The sequence below is a fragment of the Oryctolagus cuniculus genome, chromosome 1, assembly GCF_051225735.1.
Source record: "Oryctolagus cuniculus isolate XC-2025 breed Fujian yellow rabbit chromosome 1, ASM5122573v1, whole genome shotgun sequence".
In the NCBI taxonomy this organism is placed as follows: domain Eukaryota; kingdom Metazoa; phylum Chordata; class Mammalia; order Lagomorpha; family Leporidae; genus Oryctolagus; species Oryctolagus cuniculus.
Window position 1 is genome coordinate 220657039 of NC_142867.1, and position 25787 is coordinate 220682825.

Below are 25787 nucleotides of genomic sequence, written 5' to 3' on the forward strand. Positions count from 1 at the left end.
CCACCACCAATGGCTCTACTCCCAACCTGTGAGTACTGATGGTCCTCTTCCCCACTTAATGTTGTATGATTGTTCAGAATTTCTCTACAAACCCCACTACCTGCAAAAGTTAGTGGCCTTTCTCCCAGTCTTGGCTGGAATCAGCTTTAAGCTACATCCATCAAACTTTGCCCACAAGGATCCAGAGACCCCCTCCATTTCCTCTCTATAAAATTCTCTTATTACCTGGTTAATGCTACTCTTAGGATCATTGGTTACTACTCTCACCCTGTCTTCTATACTAGAGTGTCTAAGTGTTTACAGCAGGTGATAATGGAACAAACGAAGGCCTTCAGCAACCAGGCAGTCAACCAAATGCTGCTACAGGGATATACTCGGCTCCCCACCCAGGAGACAGTGGCCTGAGACATCGCCCCATGCCAGCAAAGAGTACATCATCGCCCCATGTCAACAGGAAGTAGCTCTAAAGACAGATCATCGTCCCTCTACCCCTCTTGGACTTTTGGGACTAATGTAATCCCATACAAACCCTGCTTTATAAAAAACAAAAAGGGGGAATGTTAGGAAACTGGCACAGTTGTAGCCAGGTGACCGCATGGCCCAGCTACCTGAGCCAGGCTCCATCCCCATCCTAATGGGATTCGCTGCTCCTGCTTCCCTGCCCGCCCTCAGGTAAAGTTTTAAAAGGGCCTGTTCCTGCACACATGCTCTCTCAGTCCTTCTCTCCTGCACTCTCTTGGCCTCTCTTGGCTTCTCTCTGTCTCTCTCTTACAGTCTCCTTCTCTCTTTTTTCCTTTACTGCCCCTTCACTCCGGTCTGTAGGGTGTTCCCCAATAAACCCTTTCCCTTAAAAAAAAGATTAATATTCAGAATTAATTTAATTAATTCAGAATAATTAATATTCTTAATTAATATTCAGAATCTATAAAGAGTTCAAGAAACTCAATAATAACAAAACAGGCAATCTAGTTAAGAAATAGTCAAAGGACTTGAACAGGTATTTTTTCAAAAGAGGAAATTCAATGGCCAGCAGACACATGAAAAATTTCTCAGGATCACTAGCATCAGGGAAATGCAAATCAAAACCATAATGAAGTTTCACCTCACCCCAGTCAGAATGGCTCTCATACAGAAGTCAACAAACAATAAATGCTGGCAAGGATTTAATGGAAAAACCCTAATCCACTGCTGGTGGGATTGTAAACCAGTACAGCTATTTTGGAAGACAGTATGGAGTTACATCAGAAATCTGAAAATATACACTATATGACCTAGCCATCCCACGCTTAGGAATTTACCCAGATGAAATGAAACCCCCATGTTTATTGTAGCTCAATTCACAATAGCTAAAATATGCAATCAACCCAAATGTCCACCAATTGAAGACTAGATAAAGAAATTGTGGTATATATACAGTGGAATACTTTTCAGCCATATAAAAGAATGAAAAGAATGAAATCCCATCTTTTGCAACAAAATGTATGCAACTGGAAACCATTATACTTAGTGAAATAGGCCAGTCCCAAAAAGACAAATACCATATATTTTCCCTGATCTGTGGTAACTAATTGAGTACCAAAAATGTAAATTATGAGTAAAATTAACATTTGAGATTTGATGATTGTTTAAAGCCCTCCTCTCTACTATTGAGGAGTTTTTTTTCCTTCTATTTGTTGACTTCCTTACTTAGTGTTGGGTTAGTTTTATAAGATAGAATGAGAGTAGATCATTTTGAAAATTAAAGGTAGGAATGGGAAAGGAAGGAGAGTGGGAGGATGGCAGGAGGGAGAGTAGAATGGGAAGTATTATGCTCCTAAATCTGTACATATGAAATAATAGAATTTGTTCACCTTAGAAAAATAAAAAGAAAGAAAAGGAAAAAAGAAATATATACTAGAAAGTAATAAGAGAATAAAATTAAAAATAGAAAAACATTAAAGATTAAAAAGAGCTCAGGTAACTGAAAACCATATAAACCAATGAATCTAAGCATCCTAACATCAAAACAAGAGAGCAGCACATTCTTCAGTTGTACCAACACACATACATGTGAGAAATCCCATCCATTGTATCATCAGAGCCAGAGCCAGGCACCAAGGACTTCAACTGTATTTACTTCACTAACCAATGCCATAGGAGTTGTCTTCATGAAGACCATCAGGATTGTCCCCAGGTTAATAAAAATGAAGATCTTTCAGTTGACTCAGTCTTCAGGGAAAATTTGGAGTTTCTAGAAATGTAATATACTCAAAGCTGTTCTTTAGAGAAGAAGGAGGAAGGGAAAGTAAAAAAATAAGGGAGGAGAGGAGAAGAGAACGGAAGGGAGAAGAAGGCTGGGGGTGGGGAGGACAGGACAGGCAGAAGATTCTATGGAGAATCCTGGGCTAAATTATACAGTGCATTTTCTCTACTATAAGACTCCCTGGCTCTAGTAAGAAACACTAGCATTTCATTTATCACTGAGGAAAGAAGGAAAAAAGAAAGGAATGGAAGAAGAGAAGGAAGGAGGGAAGGGAAGGAGAGAAAGAGAGGGAGAAACGATCAATTAAACTCTGCCAAACCACTGATAGCAAAATATACTGAAATTTCAGAGCCACTGAAGACATAGAAAATATGGGCAATCTAGGTCAATGACATATGAGTATTTTTTTTTTTTTTCATTTCATTTGCCCAGGGCCTACGTACACTGGGATCCTGCACAAGGCAGGCAAAGAATGCGGACTTTCCCATGTGTGCCTGATCATTGAGCTTCTAATACAGAATCTAATAGAATCCATTAAGAAAACAGCTATCTAAATGAATAGAAACAATTTATGTTTTCCCATCAGTTGACTGTGAATATTTCTCGCATCAGAGAGACACAAAGTTGTGATGTTTGGCAAGAACCTGGCATGCAGGTATTCTATGTTAATTTTTTGAGATAAAGTGCATGTTTTTCAACCAGAAGTAAGAGGAAAAGAGCTCAGGCCCTAGCCTAGAAAATGGAAGCACCACAACACACATGCCTGAAAGAATGCTCCACACTTCTGCAAGTAGCTGATGGCCAAATCAAAATTATTGACTCCTTTCCCTAGTTCGCTGTTTCCTACTACCAGAGCACATGTCAGCCTTTACAGTGAAAATACACACCTTCCAGTTTACTATGGCTCTTAAACATGTGTATTTTTCTCCTTTCCCTCCTAAAAATCACATAAAGGGGGTATTAAACAGACAGGCTGGTAATGACAGCTTGGGGCTGGATGTGTTCTTTGATTTCAACATGCATTTTCACTCAAATCAGAACACGGACACTTGGGGTAGCTCACTCTTTTTTCCAAACTTTACCTCCTTTATGGTTGGACACCTCTCTGGGCCTGTTTCTCCTCTCAATGACCTGATAAATACTGAAATTCAAAAATATTGTTGAAAGAAATCCTCTCTCTTACATAGGATGGTGACATAACATGTTTCGTAGTAAGGGTGACAGGAATAGGAGCATATTCTTCAAAACAAAAAAGAAACCACAACTGTCATTTTCTCAAACAAGGTCAAGGATATAATCCACTATGGTTTGTTTTGCCTTTTTTCTGTTTACTTTGGTTGCCAAGAAGCACAAAGCTAAATTTTCTCATGTCGAGTGACTCCCATTTCAGACTCCTGAAATCATTTTCTCTTCTTTCATTCCCCTTCTTACAAATGGCTCTGATCAGTCCTATCTTAACATTAATAATTTTTAATAGGGTGGATTTATGTGGATAGAATTGAGCTCTCTCAGAAGTATGTATGGAAAGCATTGTAAACACACCCACACACACAGAAGACAAACTTGGTTGCTAGGCAACTTGCCAAGGTCTTCATAGGTGGTAATGATTCCTCCCTGTAAGGTTCATCCTAAATGCTTCAGCTTAGCAACCAATGACCTTCTCCACTACTCTCGAATTCACCCCCTTCTACCCATCATACTGGTACCTGTGTCTGTCAACAGCAATCAGGACCAAGTATGGCTCAGCCATCTTTCTCAGTGTCCCCTTTGCTCCTGGTGGGAAAGGCCTTGTACTCAATTCTTTGTATTTTTAGCACCTCATAAAGGACAATACTCAGAGAAGGTGCAACAAATCTTAGGAGGATTAATTCCTTAATTCAGTCCTTATGGCTTTGAAGAGGTCCTTGGGTCTAGCAGTGGAGAACAGCAACATGGACAGAGGTAATAAAGATCCAGTCCTTGGGCCGGCGCCGTGACTCACTAGGCTAATCCTCCGCCTGTGGTGCAGGTACCTGGGGTTCTAGTCCCGGTTGGGGCGCCAGTTCTGTCCTGGTTGCTCCTCTTCCAGTCCAGCTCTCTGCTGTGGCCCAGGAAGGCAGTGGAAGATGGCCCAGGTGCTTGGGCCCTGTACCCTCATGGGAGACCAGGAAGAAGCACCTGGTTCCTGGCTTCGGATCGGCACAGCGCCCTGGCTGTAGCAGCCATTTGTGGGGTGAACTAACAGAAGGAAGATCTTTCTCTCTGTCTCTCTCTGTCTCACTGTCTAACTCTGCCTGTCAAGAAAAAAAAAGATCCAGCCCTGGCTCACAAGGCATTCACAGTGTGACAGGACCAGACAGGAAGCAGCCAAGTCAACTGAGCAGCGGACTCCTCCATGGAAAGGAAAGGGAGGCTTTGTAATCCAGTGAGTGGACGCTTCACTCAGTTCAGAGGGTCTTGGCTGAACAGGAGATGACAATCAGAGCAGCTAGTCATAGGTTCAGTCTTCAAAAAATGCCAAGATTTCATGACAATAAATTACCAGTCAAGATAAAATATAAACACACCTCTCACCCTGTAAGAGGGCCCTATGGGTAGAGATGAAAAAATAGCAACAAAAGAGAAGAAAACATAAGTCCTCTGTTTACGTGCCTCTTAAACCATTCAATAAACATTGAGCCAATATTTGAACAGAACCTATTTGGAGGGTCAGGTATTATTATAATTATCATCATATGTATATAATATTATATCCTATCATAGAATTATTATTATTATTACCTAGCTCCAGGGCATTTGAAATTACAATAAGATATGCCCCAGTTAAAGCATCAGGGAAAACAAGAGTCAAGACATTCAGGGAAGAAGAGAGGGGAGACAGAGGGACAGTCAGATGTTTTCAAAAACCCAGAAGCTAAGGGTAGACGTTAAGTGGTCAGTCAATAGTTGTGATTCCCATGTCTCACACTGGAATGTCTGAGTTTGCTACCCAGCTCAGTCCTAACTCCAGCTTCCTGTGAACGCAGACTGTGGGAGGCAGTGGTGATAGTTTGAGTAGTTGAGTTTTGCTATCGACATGTGAAACCTGGGTTGAGTTCCCGGTTCCCAGCTTTGGCCTGACCTAGTCCCTACCCTGCACATGTTTGGGGAGTGAATCAGCAGATGGAAACTCTCTCTCTCAAATACATACATGCATACATTTTTTTACATCCAAAACCTAAAGCCAAGAGGCCTAACTCAGGAACAGGGATGAAAATTGGCAGCATAGCTGGAAAGGCCATAAATGGGATCAACTTCGTAGTCACATCGATTAGGAAATTTGGGGTGGACATTTGCCACAATGGTTAAGACACTGGTTAGGATGCTTGCATCCCATATCAGAGTGTCTGGGTTTCAGTCCCAGCTTTGCTTCTAATTCATACTTTTACCAATGTGGATACTGGGAGGTAGCATGTGATGGCTTAAGAACTGAGGTCCCTGCCACCCAAATGAGAGTCCCAGTTTGAGTTCCAGCTTTGGCCTGGTCCAGCCATGGCTGTTGTGGGTATTTAGGGAGATAGGAGATTCCCTCTCTCTCTCTGTCTCCCTCCCTCTCTCATTCTCACTCTCCCTCTCTGCCTCCCTCTCTCCCTCCCTCCACACTCTTCCCCCTTCAAGTAAATACAACTAAATACAAAAATTTAGAATTTACAGAACTTCATTTACCAATTACTAACCTACCATGCACCACATAGTGTTCTAGGTTCTGGAGACACAGTGATAAGCAAGATACATAATTCAGTAATTGAATACCTGAAATGGCTTTATACTCTACTACATTAATTATAATTAGTTTGCTAAATACTTAAATATACCAGCCCCTGTGTATATGAAATTTCATTTAATTATCACCGTGGTGCTACAATGACTTCTGACTAAAGAATAGATGCTTAGGGGCCAGTGTTGTGGTGTAGCGGGTAAAGCCGCTGCCTGCCATACCAGCATCCCAGATGGGCACCACTTTGAGAACCCGCTGCTCCACTTGCAATCCAACTCCCTGCTAAGATGCCTGGGAAGCCAACAGAAGATGGCTCTAGTCCTTGGGATCCTGTACCCACATGGGAGATCCAGAGGAAGCTCCTAACTCCTGGGCTCAGCCTGGCCCACCCTGGCCTTTGCAACAATTTGGGGAGTGAACCAGGAAGTGGTGGATGAAAGATCTCTCTCTCTCTCTCTTCCTCTCTCTATATAACTGATTTTCAAATAAATCTTTAACAAATAAGAAAGAAAGGATGCTCAGAGAAACTGAGTGACTTGCCTAAGATCATATCACTAGATATGTGTTAGGAAACTCATGCATTTTTATCTATGGCGCGATCTACACCCTGATTTACATCCTATGCCCTGGCTCCCCACCCCCCATTGCTGAAAGCCAGGTGGCCACATGGCCCAACCACCAGTTTCAAGCTCCACCCCCATCCTAATGGGATTCGCTGCTCCTGCTTCCCTGCCCACCCAGGTTAAAAGAACCTGTTCCTGAACACGTGGCTCTCTTGTCTCTTCTCTCCTGCTCTCCTGGCTCCTCTCGTCTGCTCTCCTCTCCTCCTCTCGTCTCTCTTCTCTCTGCTCTCTCTTCTCTCCTCACTAGCTTCTCTCCTCTGCCTCTCTCTCTCTCTATTATACTCCTCTCTTATCCTTCTTTGTCCCTCCCCTCCAGCCTGCTGGGTTTTCCCCAATAAACCCTTTCCCTTACTCCAGTGTTCAGTGTGCTTTGTGACGGCTAATAATATAGACAGAATCACGCGGCCTAGGTTTGAATCCCAACACCCCACTTACCAGCTGTGTGACCTTAGTCAAGTCACTGAAACACTCTGCTTGGTTTTCTAAACAGTAAAATGGGAATGGTAACAGTACCTCCATTTGTAGAGTTTTGGTAAGAATTACAAGAGCTAATGTATACAAAGCATTGAACAGTAACAGAACACAGGATGCACCTAATAAATGTCAGCTGTTAACCCGGTTGCAAACAGATTTATTAAGCTTGCAGCTACCCAGGAAACTCTCAGAAAGGTCAAAGAGCTTTGAGCAAGCTGGGAATGTCTTCTGGAGGAAAGGTTGGTTTTGTTTTCTGTTTAATTCAATAGCACCCAGCTTCTCTGTCTACTACCTCCCTCACAAATACCTGCTAATAGCTTTTATTGTTTATAGAGCTTCTAACAAGTGCCAGCAACCATATATTTGCATCCTTAAGAGACCAGTCCCAAAGCAAGTGGGAATTACAGTTGGTTTTCTGAGATCTGGGTTTTATTTATTTATTGGTTGTCCTATTTAGCAACATTCCAGTGGGCTTTCGCAGTTCACAATACACTCCAGTTGGATCAATCATAGTTAAAATTTCACAGACCCTTTCTGATTAAAGTTAGCACCTCATAATCTTAGGGACCCCCCCCCCCCAATCAGGATGTCCAGGGTATTAAGTCACTGAGCAATTGTTAGGCAGCTGCTACTAGGATCATTCATTTTAGTGATTTTATTTACCAAACAAACTCATGCCATGTGAACTCTGTTCAGGGCACTATTCCAAAGCACTTCATCAATATTAATGTAGTAGTACAATGTATTTAGTCCTCATAACAACTCTATAGAGACTGTTACTATCCGTATTTTACACACAAGGAAACTGAGGCACGGAGGTTTACATGACTCAGCATAGTACTTAATGTTAGCAGGGTAAAAAATGTGAACCATTAGGCCAATGTGTGGTACAGCGGTTTAAGCCACTGCCTGTGACACAGGGTCCCACATCATAGTGCCAGTTCAAATCCCGGCCTCTCTACTTCAGATCTAGCTCACTACTAATATACCTAGGAAAGCAGCAGAAGATGATCCGAGTGCTTAGGACCCTACCAACCATTTGGGAGACATGGATGGAGTTTCTGGCTCCTGGTTTCAGCCTGGCCCAGCCCTGGCCATTGCTGCCATTTGGGAAATAAACTAGTGGATGGAAGATCTCTCTCAGACTGTGTCAGTTTCTGTCTGTTGTCTATATCTCTCTTTCACTCTGCCTTTCAAAGAAATAACTCTTTTAAAAATGTGATGAACTTTACACTCTTTACAAATATCATTATATTGTGTTGGGTATTATTAAAATTTTACAGGTGAGAGAACTGAAGATCAAGAGAGATTTGCCCCATGCCTAGGAGAGGGAAGCAAATAGAGCTGGGGTTAGATCCACGTATACAGAATCCAAGGTTTTGTGTTGTGTGCTGCGTGTGGAAGGTGGTGATAGTTTCTGATGTCAAAATCCATTATTGTTGCAGCAGCTGCTGTTACTGTTGTTATCTGCCACACAGGAACACACCCCCCACTCCAGTACACAGAGAGAAAAATAACAATGATAGGGAAACAGCTGAATCTGTATGCAAGCCTGCAGATCTAAGCCCATGCATAATTTATTCAACACTGCCCTGCAGTCACTTAAGCTGAGCAGAGACCACTATAAATTCAAGTCTGCATACTTTAATTTATTTCTTATTTATTTTACTGATTCATATCTAGTGCCTCCAGCGCTGCTCCAACACCTGCCTGAAGGCACTTGCAGCCGCGAGTGTAATCAGGGCAGGAAAGGAGACCCTGAAATTAGCTTGGAAGGAAAACTGGACTCTGTACTAGAACCACGCAAGTTAAATTAATTTTCTGTTGAACTGGGATTAAACTCATGCACATTCCCACCCCCTTTTTATGTGATAGGCAGGGCTGAAAGGGTTATTCAATCTGCTTTTCTATCATAGTAAAAAGAGCACTGAGCATACTTCTCACATGAGCCCTGGATTATTTTTCTGAGTCGTGGAATGCCAAAAGTTGAACACATTTTCTAACGTGAAGACATTATCAGGATGGGAATAGAGGAGAAGAAAAGGTGCGGCTATTATCTTGAGTGGCTTTAGAGGACCAAATGATATACTAGGTGCTATACATGGCAGAGGTAACTCCACTGCAGTCCCCAAGTGTAGGAAACGGGGCAAGTTGGAAGAAACATGAATCATAGTCGTTCCAAGATCTCTCTTCAAAGATGGTCAAACTGTGCGCCTGAGAGAGAAAATGACTTGTCCCAGGCCACTTGCAAGTTGGTTCCAATGTTACCCGCCCCTCCCCCACTCCCTGCCTTCCAGTCTCATACTAACTTTAAAACAATGTCAGTTTGAGTTCCTTGAGAGCCAGAAGCTCTGTGACAGGCTTTACGTGTGTATTGACAGGCGTTGTTTCATTTACACCTCCCCTCCCCCACTTAATTCTCCTTACAGATGTGGGTATAGGGCAACCAGAGGCTGAATACTGAACTAACGCTAGCAAATTCCTGCAGAAGCTGAGTCCAAAGCCTAGGCCAAGTCTATGCTTGCATGGAGCACACTTGATTGGTTCTTGGTGAACACCTTCTAGATGCCTGCTTTTGTCCTCCAAGTGCATTGATGAGGGCTGTGGGGGACATCAGTGGGAATGAGCATGCAGGCTGGGCATGGGTTTCATCTGATAGCTCTATGGACCAGTTTATCCATTCTTCATTCCAAAACCCAAAGGAAGTTTATGCTCCTGTGTTTTTTTTTTTGCCTCCAGGGCTGAAATAGGAGAGGCAGAAAGGCCTTTTTCCAGATGGTCACTATAGCCTGGCCAGGCTGTGTGGCTCCTGACCGTTTTCCAAGGCATTCACCACAGGCTGTGAAGGAGTGCCTGGGCCCTGGGGACAGAGACTCACCCGCAGAACATGAAGATAGTGCTGGAGGTGGCATCGTAGGGCAAAGGCAGCGTCTGCTGCAGGCACAGCTGCTCACAGCCTCCGTTAAAGCCATCGGAGCAGTCGATGCCTTTGGAGTGGTCGTAGCAGCCGGAGCCATCCTTCATGGGCCTCAGCTCCTCGGGGCACTGCTCAGAGAGAGGGCAAAGGGTGGTTATGGCTGAGGAGGTGGCAGCCCCATCACATCCTCTCCTCCCACCTTCTGAAAGGGGTGTATCCCTGAGGTTGGATCAAAGTCTTCTTTGGCCAATTAACAGCTGTGTGACCTTGGACAAGTCCCTTGCCCATTCTGAGTATCAGTATCCACCTGCAGAATGGGACTTCTGTATCTATCTGCTTCTTACAGTTGTGACACTGAAGGGAGATAATATTAGCACAGTGCTTGGAACACTGTCACTCATAGGACAGTGTTCCAAAGAGCTGACCAAATGTTAACTCTTGTTAGTGTTGACATTGTTGGAATTGTCTTCACTTGTTATCACCCTTCATTGTCCAAGGGTCTACTGCTATTAAAGGGTGCCTAAGGAGGGAGTCTGGTATATTTTAAAGAATCCCTACCAAAATGAGTTGCAATTCTAGCTCCTCCTCTTCTCACTCTGTGACGGGGCCAAGCTACTCACCCTGAGTCTCAATGTTTTCCTCTGTTCACTGGTCATAACACCTACACCTACAGATTTGTTGTGAAGCTTAAATTGGTCATGGTCGTGCATTCTTTACTTTCAAACGTGGCACATAATTTGCTACTCACAAAATGTGGATCACCCTCCTTCCTGTCAAGAGCAGATCTCTTCCCTTCCACCCTTTTCTCTGGAGCCTAAGTGAGATTCCCACATGCCACAGGAGCACACCACGGCCTCCTAATGCCTCTGCTGCCCTCCAGTCTGACCTTATCCTCCAAATAGCCACAAAGCAATATTTCTAAAGAGCATCCCTCCCAGCTTCATTAAATAAATGTTTTAAAAAGCTGAATCGTCCTTATGCTGATAACCAGGGCCCTCTATATAGACATTTTCATATCCACTACTCAGATGTGGGCATATTCCTCCAAGAAACCCTCTAAGTAAACTCTTAGGACTTCAACCTTGAATGAGTTCATCAGGGATGCTCTTGTCAGTAGTGTCTGACACCTGCTAAGTGCTCCACGAACGGAAGTTCTTCTGTTGTGGGGACAACTGGCTATTTGGTTAATTTGGTTTTTCATCATTTGATGAAGCTGAGTTCATTTTCCAGCCCAGCTCATAGAGAAGCAGTTCCAACACTCCTGCCTTAAGAGAAAATGAGGTAGCAGGTTTCCATCTCAGTCATCCTGCTAGCATTTCCTGTCTGCAAAGATTAACACTCAGAGCCCAGCCCTCCTCATCCATCACTGGGCATCCCTGATTAAAAAGCCCTCCTCTGTGGCCCCCTGCCAGCAGGCTCCCCAGGTTCCCTACCCAAACTGTCTGCCTAAAAGACGTCAATAATAAAGCACACACACACACGTACACACGTACACACGTACACACAAATTAATTTACAAAAACTACAGTGACAAAAAAGAGGTCAGCCCTCTTGGAAATTAAATTTTGCCTAGCAAGAATTTGTAATTACAAATGCACGAGAGAGTTCTTCGAGACATTTGAGAGTGGCGCCAGGAAGGGTGATGGAGAAAGTAGGTTATAAATGGCCTTTGTCAAGCAGCAGAAAGGTTATAAAACTGCTACATTTTGTGCTTAAAAAGAAAAATCAATTTTCCAAGTGAGTGAAGTGCTGTACATATTAATATGGGCTCAGATGAGGCCCTGCTTGTCTCTGAACATCCATGGTCAGACTTGAAGGCATGGGGGCACAGGGCTGTCTGCAGCCGTGTGCTTGCCCTAGGGGCTTGGCTGGGTCTTTGTGTGGGGACTCATGGAGACACATACTAGAAGGGCGGGCTGCCCTTCTCACCAGGAAACAGGAGCTACGTGGGACAGATCCTTCCACCCTCACTGATTCCCTGCCACTTTCCTTCTTTAAAAGAGTGCTCACTATAACCTAGGTATTAGATCGAAGCACTTTATTATTTTTACTTATTTAATCCTTTAGTAAACATACAAGGTAGTGCGGGAGGCTGGTAATGGTACCCAAAGATATACACTGCACTAAGCCCTTGAACCTGGAGACTGTGAGTACTACCTTGGATGGTAAAGCTTTTGCAGCTGTGATTAAGTTACAGCTCTCAAGCAGACTGTATTGGATTTTCAAGGTTGGTCTAAATGCCATCACAGATGTCCTTATAAGAGAGAGGCAGAGAGAAACTGCACACAAGGAAGAGAAAGCCATGTGGAGGGGGAGCAGAGACTGGAGCGCTGTGTTCACAAGCTAATGATGGCTTCAAGAGGCAAGGCACAGACTCTCCTGGATGCCTCCAGAGGGAGCAGGACCCTGACAACAGCCTGCGTTCAGACTTCTGGCCTGCAGAACTGGAAGAGGACAAATGTCTACCATCTTTTTTTAAAAGATTTATTTATTATGTACTTGAAAGGCAGTTACACACAGAAAGAGGGAGAAACTGAGAAAGAGAGATCTTTCGTCAACTGGTTCACTCCCCAAATGTCCCCATTGGCTGCAGCTGGGCCAGGAAAAAACCAGGAACCAGGCACACCATCTGGGTCTCCCAAGTGGGTGGCAGGGACTCAAGAACTTGGACCATTTTCCATTGCCTTCCCTGGCACATTAGCAGGCAGTTGGGTCAGAATTGTGCACCCAGAACTCAAACCAGCATTGCATGCAGAGGCTTAACTCACTGTGTCACAACAGAGGCCTCAATGTCTATTGTCTTAAGATCCCAGGTTGTGGTAATGTGTTAACAGCAGTTAGAAGCATTGCTATAAGTGGGTCCTATTATTATTCCCAATTTACAGATAAAGAAACTGAGGCGAAGATTACATAGGCTTCTCAGGCTTTATGACTGCACTTCTTCACGGCCTCTTAGGCAAGTCATGGATTGATGATGGCTATCCAGTCCCAGGGAGTTGGAGTAAGGAAGTGCTTAGAGATGACCTAACCTCCCGAGAACAGAGGCTAGAATAGTGAAGCGAGTGGCAGCCACAGCGCCAGAGCTCCCTAAGGCTAGCGTGATGCTCTCTGCTCACCATGCTCACTTCTGTTTAGGTTAAAGCATCTTCCAGCTCATGACAATTTCCAGATCCTTTAGTCTCTTACCGCAAGATTATTTCACAGATAGTAAACCAATGATCATAAATGTGAAGGAGTTTGCTTAATGTCACACAGCAAATTAAGGCAGAGCTAGAATTAAGCCTGTATTTGATAAAAGAACAGGAAAGCAGCACTGAGTATATGAAGGAGGTTTACCAGTTGGCCCCCTCTAACCCTGCCTTCATTTCTCAGGGGCTTTGTGCCCTGTGTCCTTGGGGCACATGAGATCTAGCATTGTCATCCACTGAGATCACCTGTGTATTATTGCAATTACTTCATTGCATATCATTTTTCTCTTCTGCCCAAATGTAAATATTTCAATAGTGTTGGCCATGTATGACTAAGGGCTCAGCTTTATCCCATATTTGAATAGCATCTAGCACACAGGAGGTCCTTCTATTTGTTGAATGAACCACCAACAGGAGGTTTGTGTGGCACGTCTGTGTATTAAATGTGGGACTGAATCCAACTGCCACTTCTAAGCTGTATCAGTGATGAAACTCTCCTGTCTTCATGTGATTACTGTGGGAAGGTAAACAGGGGGCCAGATTCAGCAGTGGACTGAGCCACTGCTTGCAAAGATGGCATCCCATAGCAAGTGCCGTTTCAAGTCTTGGCTGCTCTGCTTCCAATGAGGTCCTCTGCTACTGCACCTGGGGAGGCCGTGAAAGATGGCCCAAGTGTTTAGGCCCCTACGCCTCACGTGGGAGACCCAGATGTAGTTGCTGGCTTTCACCTGACTTAGCCCCTGTTGTTTTGGCCAGTTGGAGAGTGAATTCGCAGATGAAATAGCTGTACTTCTCTCTGTGTCTCTTCATCTCTGTCATACTGCCTTTCATATAAATAAATGATTGCTGCTCAAGCCGACTTGCCCCAAAGGGTAAAGTTAGAAACATACCAGGGGATTCCAATTCAATCCCATCAGGGTCGCATGTACCAATGCCATCTCACTAGTCCCAGTGATCAATTTCTGTTCACAATTGATCATAATGAAAGGACTAAGAGTAAAGGGATCACATAAACATGACTAGTGTCTGCAAATACTAACTGATAGAATAAAAAAGGGAGAGAACAATCCAACATGGGAAGTGAGATACACAGCAGACTCATAGAATGATGGATGTCCTAAACAGCACTCTGGCCTCAGAATCAGCCCTTAAGGCATGTGGATCCAGCTGAAAAGCCCATGAGAGTATTTCAGGCATAGAAAGCCAAGACACTCTGGCAAAAAAAAAAAAAAAAAAAAAAATGACTTAAATGAAAGATCTCCACGAGTGAGATCCCAGTGGAAAGAACAGGTCATCAAAGAAGGAGGTACCTTTCTCTGAAGGGAGGAGAGAACTTCCACTTTGACTATGACCATGTCTAAATATGATCAGAGTCGGTGAACTCAAAAGGCTTCCATAGCCTTGGCAACTCCTGACACGAGCCTGGGGTGATTACTGATGCCATAAACAAGAGTATCAATTTGTTAAGTCAACAACAGGAGTCACTGTGCACTTACTCCTCATGTAGGATCTCTGTCCTTAATGTGCTGTACATTGTGATTTAATGCTATAACTAGTACTCAAACAGTATTGTTCAGTTTGTGTTTCTATGTGGGTGCAAACTGTTGAAAGCTTTACTTAATATATGCTAAACTGATCTTCTGTATATAAAGAGAATTGAAAATTAATCTTGATATGAATGGAAGGGGAGAGGGAGCGGGAAAGGGGAGGGTTGTGGGTGGGAGGGACGTTATGGGGGGGAAGCCATTGTAATCCATAAGCTGTACTTTGGAAATTTATATTCATTAAATAAAAGTTAAAAAATAAATAAATAAATAACTGCATCTTTAAGAGCAAGAGAGAGCTACAGGGTACATAGAATGGCAGCTGACAACTTGACTGCAACCTTGTGATGGCCAGAACCACACAGCTAAGCCACTCCAGAATCTCTGATACTCAAAAACTGCAGTGTATAAGTAAATACATTTTGTTAAGCTTCTCAATTGTGGGATCATTTGTTATGCAGCAATAGGTAACTTATACAGTGAGACAAATGCATCAAGTGCTTTGCAAAATGATCAGCCATTGATAGCTGAGTTATGGCTATTTTAGGGAGCTTAGCATCTAGGTTGAGAGGCAAGAAATAATATATCTACTGAACAATGAATTCTAGAATAAAAAGTATGAAATAATTTGGTTGAGAAAATAAAAAACTCTGACCATGTGAGTGGCTAGAGAATACTGAACCAGAGAAGCCCTAAAGAAGCCCTATTTCCTGCTGGGGAAGATGTGAGTAGAGCAGAAGAGACACATCCAGGGCACTGAAAGAAGGAAGGCCAGAATTTCCCAGGCCAGCATTCACTACCGAGTGACCTTGGACAAGTCCTTGGAGCTATGTGGGATCTAGGTTCCTTTCTCTAAATGAGGGAAGCAGCTTGGGTACGAGACGACGGGGATGAAGTCAGCCTGAATTCTAGAGCCTCGGGCTCCTCATCTGTAAAATGAACAATGCATCTCTCAAGAGGCACTTCTGGAGACTATCAGAAAACACACTTAGCGTGTCTGGCTCCAGACGTGACACATAAAAGCCTCTCAATGACTGGAGGATAAATGAATGGATAAAATAAATGATAAATGGAATAATCCAACTCCTACAAAAGAAAACCTAGCTAAAACTGTCAAATTATTTTTCTTTCCTTGTCAAAGTTCTTTATTCGATCAGTTAACAAATATTTACTGAACACTAATCAGTGCCAAATAAATGTTTTAGGTGATGAAAATGTAGTAGCAAACAAGAGAGACAACATCCTGCTCTCACAGGGAAAAATGAAATGATTATATCATACAGAGAAAGAGTGCTGTCAAGAAAGAAAAAAAAGCATAAAAGAACTTAAAAAATTAGTAGGGATGTGGTAAAGGAAGCATAAATTTAGCCTAGAAATTCAGCAAACTTTTATTTTATTCTCCTATTTCAAAGAATGTTTGGCTATTCTAGTTCCTTTGCTTTCTAGGTAAATGTTAAAAATATATTGTCCAAGGCCGGCGCCGCAGCTCACTAAGCTAATCCTCCGCCTTGCGGTGCTGGCACCCCAGGTTCTAGTCCCGGTCAGGGCGCCGGATTCTGTCCCAGTTGCCCCTCTTCCAGGCCGGCTCTCTGCTGTGGCCAGGGAGTGCAGTGGAGGATGGCCCAAGTGCTTGGGCCCTGCACCCCATGGGAGACCAGGATAAGCACCTGGCTCCTGCCATCGGATCAGCACGGTGCGCCGGCTGCAGCGCGCCGGCAGTGGCGGCCATTGGAGGGTGAACCAACGGCAAAGGAAGACCTTTCTCTCTGTCTCTTCTCTCACTGTCCACTCTGCCTGTCAAAAAATACAAAAAAATTATTGTCCATATCTATAAAAATATGCTGAGGATATGATAGGAATTATATTAAACTTTGTATCAGTTTAGAGAGTATGGGCATCTTTATGTGTATCTTCCAATTTACGAATATAATGTCTTTCTATTTACTTAGATCTTCTTTGATTTCATTCATTTCATACTTTTAAACAAGTTATGTCCCAGGCACATTTTTCCAAATTTCCTTATAAGTATTTCAGAAGATTTTAGGGTTGCAAGTCATGTTGCATTAAAAAAAAAAAAAAATCAGGCTGGCACTGCAGCTCACTTGGCTAATCCTCCGCCTGTGGCGCCGGCACCCCGGGTTCTAGTCCTGGTCAGGGCGCCGGATTCTGTCCCGGTTGCTCCTCTTCCAATCCAGCTCTGTGCTGTGGCCTGGGAGGACAGCGGAGGATGGCCCATGTGCTTGGGTCCCTGCACCCACATGGGAGACTGGGAGGAAGTACCGGGCTCCTGGCTTCGGATCGGTGCAGCGCCGGCCATAATGGCCATTAGGGGAGTGAATCAACGGAAGGAAGACCTTTCTCTCTGTCTCTCTCTCTCTCTCTCACTGTCTAACTCTGCCTGTCAAAAATTAAAATAAAATAAATAAAATAAAATAAATAAAATCGGTATCCACATATTCATTGCTAGCATATAGGAATGAAATCAATATTCTTGTATCCTGAGACCTTGCTGAACTTATTCATTCTTGTAAGTTTTTTTTTTTTTTTGGTATATTTCTTGGAACTTTTACCATAGACAGTTAGGAGATATCCGTTCTTTTCCCTTTAATCATTTATAATAGCCTTTTTTTTTTTCCAGGCAGAGTTAGACAGTGAGAGAGAGAAAGACAGAGAGAGAGTTATAGACAGTGAGAAAGAGAGAGACACAGAGAGAAAGGTCTTCCTTTTCCATTGGTTCATCCCCCAAATGGCCGCTGGAGCCAGGTGCTTCCTCCTGGTCTCCCATGTGAGTGCAGGGCCCAAGCACTTGGGCCATCCTCCACTGCCTTCCCGGGCCACAGCAGAGAGCTGGACTGGAAGAGGAGCAACCAGGACTAGTACCCGGCGCCCCAACTGGGACTAGAACCTTGGATGCCGGCACCACAGGCAGAGGATTAGCTAAGTGAGCCACGGCGCCGACCTATAATAGTCTTAATTACTCCTGTAAATACATCTGAAATCACATAAGAAAATGTTATTCCTTATTTCGCCTCAGCCATCAAATACAAGACAGAAACTTTAAGAGGTAAAGGAAGTTGTATAGCATGTACCTCTATTTTTTCTATGTTCTTTCTTCCTTCCTAGTATTCCAAGAGTCCTTCCTCTATCACTTCCTTAGAGAACTGCCTTTAGTCATTTCTGTACAAAAAGTCTTCTGGCAACAAATTCTCTTAAGTTTCCCATCATCTGAGAATGTCTTGATTTCCCTTTCATTCCTAAAGTGTATTTTCACTGAAAATAGGATTTTGAGCTGACAGTTCTGTTGTATTCAGAGTTTGCAATATATGCCATTTCCTCATGGCCTCTCTGGTTTCTCATGAAAATTCCAGTGCCACTAAAGTTGTTTCTGGATAGAATGTAATTCTCTCTCTCTACTTTTAAGAATTTTCTTCTTGAAAACTAAAAAATTTTTCAGAAATTTGGCTAAGTGGTTTTGGTGCAGATTTCCTTGTGGGGTTTATTCCAGTTCTTAAAATTCTAGGTTTTGGTGCTTTTTTGAGTCAAATTAGAGATATTTTTAGTCACTATTTGAGTGTTTTTAAGTCTCATTCTCTTATCTTGTTCTGTGATTCCAATGGGAATGTATTAGATCATTTCTTACAGTCCTACAAGCCCTTGAGGCTGTGTTTATCTTATTTCTCAGTCTATTTTCTCTCTGATGTTCAAAGTATGTAAATTCTATTGTCTTATCTTTAAGTTCACATCCTTTCTCCTCTTCACTTCTTTGTCGAGTCTATATACTGATCTTGTAAAAAATCATTTGAGAGGGAGAGAGGGAAAGAGGGAGAGACAGAGACACTGACTTCCCACTTCCCATCTGCTGGTTCATGGCACAAATGCTTGGGGAGTCAAAACTGGGACCTGGCAACTCAATCAAGTCCTCCCAGATAGATGGCAGCAACCAAACTCCTTGAGCTATCACTCCTATCTCCCAGAGTTCACATTAGCAGGAAACTAGAATAAGAACTAGAGCTTAGAGTCACAGCAAGGCACTCTGATGTGGGATACAGGCATCTTAACCAGCATCCTAAACTAGGCCAAATGCATGCTGCTTCTTCTTTTTTTTTTTATAAGATTTATTTATTTATTTGAAAGGCACAGCTATAGAGAGGCAGAGGCAGAGGCAGAGAGAGAGAGGTCTTCCATCCTCTGGTTCACTCTCCAGATGGCCGCAACAGCCAGAGCTGAGCCAATCCAAAGTCATGAGCCAGGAGTTTCTTCCAGGTCTCCCACACACATACAGGGGACCAAGGACTTGAGCCATCTTCTACTGCCCTCCCAGGCCATAGCAGAGAGCTGGACTGGATGTGGAACAGCTGGGATTCGAACCAGCACCCATATGGGATGCCAATACTGCAGGCAGCAGCTTTATCCACTGCGCCACAATATTGGCCCCCCCAAATGCCTACTTCTACATGCTGATTTTTAAATTGAATTAATTGTATTTATTAGTTCTAAGATTTCCATTTGGTTGTCCATTATAGCTTCTATTTCTTTGTTGAGTCTACATTTCTTTTCTACATTAGTTTCCTTTTTTTTTAAAAAAAAAAAAGATTTATTTATTTATTTGAAAGAGTTACAGAGAGGCAGATGCACAGGTAGAGAGAAAGAGAAAGGAAGAGAGAGAGAGACGACAGAGACAGAGAGAGAGAGGTCTCCCTTCCGCTGGTACACTCCCCAGATGGCCACAACAGCTGAAGCTGCCCTGATCCAAAGCCAAGAGCCAGGAGCTTCCTCTGGGTCTTCCATGTGAGTGCAGGGGCCCAAGCACTTGGGCCATCTTCTACTGCTTTCCCAGGCCATAGCAGAGAGTTGGATCAGAAGTGGAGCAGCCAGGACTCAAACCAGCGCCCATATGGGATGCCAGTGCTGTAGGCAGCAGCTTTACCCACTATGCCACAGCGCCGGCCCCTCTGTTAAATGTTTTAGTGAGATAATTCTAAAATCTTCATCATCTTGCTGCCGAGCATCGGTTCATTGTCTTTTCATTCCAGTTGAGATCATTCTGGCTATCATGTTATGAGTGATTCTCAGTGGAAATCTGGACATTTTCAGCATTATACAAGCATTATGTTATTGGGTTTTAGTTCTGGATTTCATTCAATTTTTCTGGCTTTCTTTGATGCTGATCTAATAGGAGAAGGTGGTAGGAGCACTGATAAGGGATCATAGAAGGCAAGGTTCCTCACTTGTCACCCACTGACAATTAAGATTGAAGGTCTTGCTGGTGAGAGGTAAGGATCTGACTCCCCATTAGGACTCCACTGATACCTTTCTGGATGGGACTGGTAGATATGCCTAGTCACTCTTCCTTGCTTGGATCCACTAATACCACACTGGGTTAGTTACTGCTGTCATTGGGTTAGTTACTGTTAGTTATTGGGTTAGTTTCTGCTAGTCTTCCTCTGATAACACTATAAGTTAGCAATAGAAGTCCACACTGTTTATGTGGTCTCCACTGACATGGGATGGACCAGGAGGTGGAGATGCAAATTATGATTCCCCACTTGACTTTTGCTGTTATAGATTTGGTGTGTCCAAATTTTTTCTTTTTCTTCTTAGGTATTTGGACTGGAGTAGAGCAATTATTTCCTTAATACATAATTTATTTATTTGAAAGAGTGGCACACATACCAAGAGAGATAGAGAGGGAGAGAGAAGAAGGAGAGGGAGAGGGAGAAGGAGAAGGAGAGGGGGAGAGGGAGGGGGAGGGAGGGATGGAGGGAGCGAGGGAGGGAGAGAGAGAGATTCCTTTTGCTGCTTCACTCTCCAAATGACTTCAATAGCAGGGAGTGGGACATGCCAAAGCCAGGAGTCAGGAACTCCATCAGGATTTCCTACATAGGTGGCAGGAACCCAATTACTCAGGCAATTTATGTACTGCCTCCAAGGCACATGAGCAAAGAGCTGGATCTCAATTGGAAACTCAGAGTTCTCAAGACTCAAACCAGAAACTATGATGTGGGATGCAGACAACCCATGAAGGGACTGAACCTGCTTTACCATGAGGCCAGTCTCAAGAGAAATTATTTCTTTTATTTGAAAGATTTATTTATTGTATTTGAAAGTCAGAGTTACACAGAGAGAGAAGGAGAGACAGAGAGAAAGAGAGGTCTTCCACCCGCTGGTTCACTACCCAATTGGCTGCAACAGCCAGAGCTGCACTGATCAAAAGCCAGGAGTCAGGAGCTTCCTTTGGGTCTCCCACGCAGGTACAGGGGCCCAGGCACTTGGGCCATCTTCTATTTCCTTCCCAGGCCATAGCAGAGAGCTGGATCGGAAGTAGAGCAGCTAGGACTCAAACTGGCGCTCATATGGGATACTGGCACTGCAGGCAGTGGCTTTACCTGCTATGCCACAGCACTGGCCCCAAGAATTATTTCTAACAATCTTCTTGGTGGACTACTCTTTTACTGTTACTTTGGCTAGAGAGAGCAGCATTTGGAAGTTTTTTATGTGCCTACTGATGTATCTAAACTCCTTTAGTTCTCAGCCTGGAACATCCAAGTCAAAAATAAAACTCAAGAAACTGACCACCAAGTGTTTCCTTGAGTCCCAAAGCCCCTAGCTGTTCTGCCTCCTCTCCACCTTTCACTCCTTTGTTTGTTTATATACGAGAACACTTCAAAAAGCTCATGGAAAAATGGAATTAAAGTGAACGAAAGTTTGCAATCTATGACTTTTTTTTTCATAATATGCCTTTCGCATGAACTTTTTTGAAGACCCCTCATAAAATACATAAAGTTTTAGCTGTATTTATTTGGAGTAATTTGAGTATAGACACCTCTCCTACAGCTTGTCTTTCCACAGTCCTAAGGCTAAGAACTGCATTTACATTTCTTTAAAAAACAAAGAACATGAGACAAGGAAAAGACCATATGTGACCTGCAAAGCCTAAAATATATGCTATACAGACCCTTAAACAGAAGAGTTGCTAAACCATGACTTCAACCACGGGAAGACAGCTAGATTTTATTCTAAGCGCAATTGGAAGGCATTGGAGGGTTGTCCACAGAGGAATGAAGTGATTTGATTTGCTGCTTTGAAGAGATTACTGAAGTTAGTAAATTCAATTATCTCTAAATACTTTCTTAGAGCTCACAAAAGGAGCCTTGGGAAGCTGGCTCTGCGGGACTGGGAGCACACACAGAAAGTGGGGCAAGTCCCTCTAACAATGACCCCACCCACTAGAGGGCTGCTCCTTCCAATTGAAACTTTACAGTAGGTAGGAGAGCAGCTGGAGTCTGCCGCAGGTCAGCTGGGCTGCACCGCCTCTCAGCCCTCGTTCTGCTCCATTTCAGATGAGGTTCCACAGGACAACTCTGCCTGGGTCTCTGAGCCAGGCTTTGAAGGTCTAGGGGTGGAAGACAGGAAGATACCCAGGAGATTCCCAGCTGTTTGCACCACAGGGTGGCTCCGCCCTGCTTCCCAGCCTTCCTCCTCCACCTCCTGAGCTTGCTCTTGCTGCTTTCCAGTCCAATCTTTCATCATCACGGAGTCATTTGTTTCTGTTTGTAATTATGCATTCTAATGTTCATTAGTTATGGAATGCAAATTGCTCCAAGTGCAACATTTGTAATAAACTGTTCCACCATCCCACCCCCAGGTCTAGAAGGTGGACCAGCTGTTCTGAGTAGGAGAAGGAAAACAACCAATGTGCAAAAGTGAATCACACAGTAAAGAAGACTGGGGTATTTCCTGCTGGTGCCACAGAGGAGCTCCATCTTTCTAGGGCTCTGAGAGGCTGCAGTGTGGCACCTTCATTCTTTTCTTTTTTTAAAAAATACTTTTAAATATTTATTTATTTATTTATTATTTGAAAGGCAGAGTTACAGACACAGAGAAACAGAGTTATCTTTTATTGGCTGGTTCACTCCTAAAATGGCCACAACAGCCGGAGCTGGGCCGCTCCAAAACCAGGAGCCAGAAGCTTCCTCCAGGTCTCCCATGTGGGTACAGGGGCCAAGGACTTGGGCCATCTTCCACTGCCTCCCCAGGTGTATCAGCAAGGAGCTGGATAGGAAGTGGAGCAGCCAGGACTCAAACCTGCACCCATATGGGATGCTGGCACTGCAGGCAGCGGCTTTATCCACTATGCCACAGCGCTGCACCCTCTTCTATCTTTTCTACAACTTTGTGCCTGAGAGGCAAAGTAGGGTAAGAGAAGGGGCTCTAGCCTTGGACCCCACTGCCATTGGCTATGTCTCCTCAAGCTCTGACTATGCTAAGCCTCAGTTACTTCATCTGGGAGCCAGTGTTGACAACAAAATTATACCACGACAGGTAGGGCAGGCAAGTGGCATGGTGGAAGCAATAGCCAGACCCCAGCATTCTTTTTGCTAAATGCATGCCGACGGCTCTCAGAGAGCTGAGTTTCAGTTCTGCCCAGCCAGTGTCTCTAGCTAGCTGAGTGGCTGCAGGACCTGGACAGCAGCATGACAGATTTTCTCGTGGCCACTTTGAAGATGAGGAAATACAAGTTCGGAGAAGTCAGGTGACGTCCCTGAGGTTCCACAGGGAGTGAAGGACAGGCTGAAGTCTGCGACTGAGAATTGGATATGATTTCCCTTGATCCACGTGCAGGGCGCTGGCCGGCAGGTCACAAGTTTTCGGCCACCCAGGGATTCTGATAACATTGTAGGAAAGGCCCTTGGAAGCATTATGAGGGCCTCGTGGTGGTTTGGGGATGGAGAGACTGCTCATAGCCCAGTCTTGGAAGTACAGATCAGACACACTATCTCGGGAAGCAGAGGGAGTGACAGAAGCAAGGAAGAAAATGAAATGGAGCTCTCTTGAACACCTCTCGGGTGCTGGATACTTTCCCATATGCTATCTTTTGATTCTCCAGAAACCTCAGAGGCACCTCTGCGATACACCCATTTTACTGATAAGGCTATTGAAGATGAGAAACTAAGGAAGGGTTGCTGAATTCTTCAGTAGTAACCAGCCCTTTGGGTGAGACTGAGCGGGCCTGAGTTGCCTGCCCCAGGCAAACTTATTTGAGGGTCCTGCTAGTCCTCAATCCCTATCCCCTCTCCCCACTCAGCCTCAATCTGTCAACACCACCAGCTAGCCTGCCTATTAATGCCCACATTGATTCGGACAACCGGGCCAGTCAGGAGCCCATAATTACTGGGAGTTTTAATCAACTCACGCCAATTCAGCTGCCGCTCAATAGTATCGGGCTTTCCTGCTGACAAGGAGGGAAGGGGCGGGGACACAAAAATGGATTACAGGGATCAACAGTCCTGAGAATGTAGGACAGTGGCTGCAGGCACCACAGGGATACCCTGAATATAGCAGAGCCGGTTCCCAGCCCCTAGGAGGGTTACTGAGCATAGAGCCAAACCACCATGCTGCCTCCCCTCTCCCTCCACCTTGGTCTGGAAACCACTGACTGGTGTCTGTTCTCTGCAGGGTCCAACCTCAGTCCCTTTGTCCACGCTCTGCTCTCAGCCAAGATGCTGTCCTCTTCCCTAAAACTCCTATATAGCCTAGATTCTGTTTATGGCTCCACTGGCCCCTCTTTGTGGAGCTCTTCCAGACCTCAAAAAGCAGAAAAATGCTGAGAAGACAGGAAGAAATGAAGTCTGATTCAGACACTGCCACTTCCTAGCTGTGTGACTTTAGGAAAGTCATCACACCTCTCTGATCTGCATTTTCCCATCTTGAAATAGACTTGAAAATAAGTAGCTGCTCCAGGGGTTGCTGGGAACCCCCAGTGTCATCACAGACAAGAAAGCCTTGGCGGAAGTCCCTCCTCCCTTCTGATGCCCTTGCCAGAAAAACTAATTCTTCCTCCTCTCCCATGGTAATTATTCTTCTTTTAGCACAAGCTATGTCCTCCCAGGTGGGATGGTTTCTGGTTCATGGTCTGTAACCCCACAAGCCCATGGCTATTTGAGGAGGAGTATAATACACACAGCTTCTGCCCTCATCCCTGGAGGCAATCCTGTGAACAAGGCAAGTATGGCCTTTGGGGTGGTCAGATAGGCCTGGCCTGGGATGTCACTGGGCTTTGCCACTTACTGGGTGTGTAATGTGTGCAATGTTAGTTACGTCATTAACACTTTGAGCCTCAACGTTTTCAATGTAAAATGAACCTAATTGTAATCACTCTGAATTGTTATGGAGGAAAACACACATTAAACATCCCTAGCATGGGTGCCTGGCACGTGGTCAAATCCCAATTGTTATAAAAGTTGGTATTGTGATTACTACTGCTCTTAATATTCAAAGCTTAGTAAATAATTTTGGGATGTAATAAAATTCCTGGTTGCATCGCTTAGTTTTGGCTTGTGTTCCAGTGAAATATCAACGGGCCATTCTTCCCGCACACCAGCCATCTGTGTGGCATTCAGTGCATACTTACTGAAGACACGAGAAAGGAAATTCAAATGTTTTTCAGGACAAACCGTGGGCCAGGCACTGCACTAGGTGTTTTTCTTACACTGTTTTGCCAAAGGTCCACAATGTTGTGAGCTTGCATTTAATGGCTGCATTTTTTCAGAACAAGGAAACTGAGGCTTTAAGACCAAAAATACCTTTCCCTTTTGGTGAGCTGTTGAGGAACAGAGCCCAGTGGAAATATGAAAGCTCCTAACCTCAAGAAGAGCTTAAGCCAACCAGAGGGACAGGGAAAATCCCAAATGAAATAAGTCATTGTTTAAGGTAGATAAGCAAGAACTGTGCCCAACCACAGCAGTTCAATCAAATCAGCAGAGGACTTGCATAGACACTTCTCCAAAGAAGATATATACATGTAATACATGAAAAGAAAACCCAATATCTTTCATCATCTGGGAAATGCAAATCAAACCCACAATGAGATACCACCTCCCATCCGCCAGGATGGCTATTATTGACCAAAAAAAAAAAACAACAACAACAACAAAAAACGGGGCTACGCTACAGCACAGCAGGTTAAATCACCATCTACAGTGCTGGCATCCCATATGGGCGCTGGTTTGAGTGCCAGCTGCTCTGCCTCCTATCCAGCTCCCTGCTAATGTGCCAGGGAAAGC

At 44.0% G+C, this 25787-nt stretch overlaps 1 protein-coding gene across 6 annotated transcripts in view; it reads right to left on the bottom strand.

Moving 5' to 3' along the window:
• Positions 1-25787, bottom strand: part of ASTN2 (astrotactin 2) — a 1018233-nt gene that overhangs the window by 381410 nt on the left and 611036 nt on the right. For all 6 annotated transcript variants that reach the window (XM_008273385.3, XM_070066427.2, XM_070066421.2 and 3 more), the window contains one exon: positions 9954-10120. In XM_008273385.3, coding sequence (XP_008271607.3) covers positions 9954-10120 — 167 coding nt within the window. The remainder of the gene's footprint in view (positions 1-9953; positions 10121-25787) is intronic.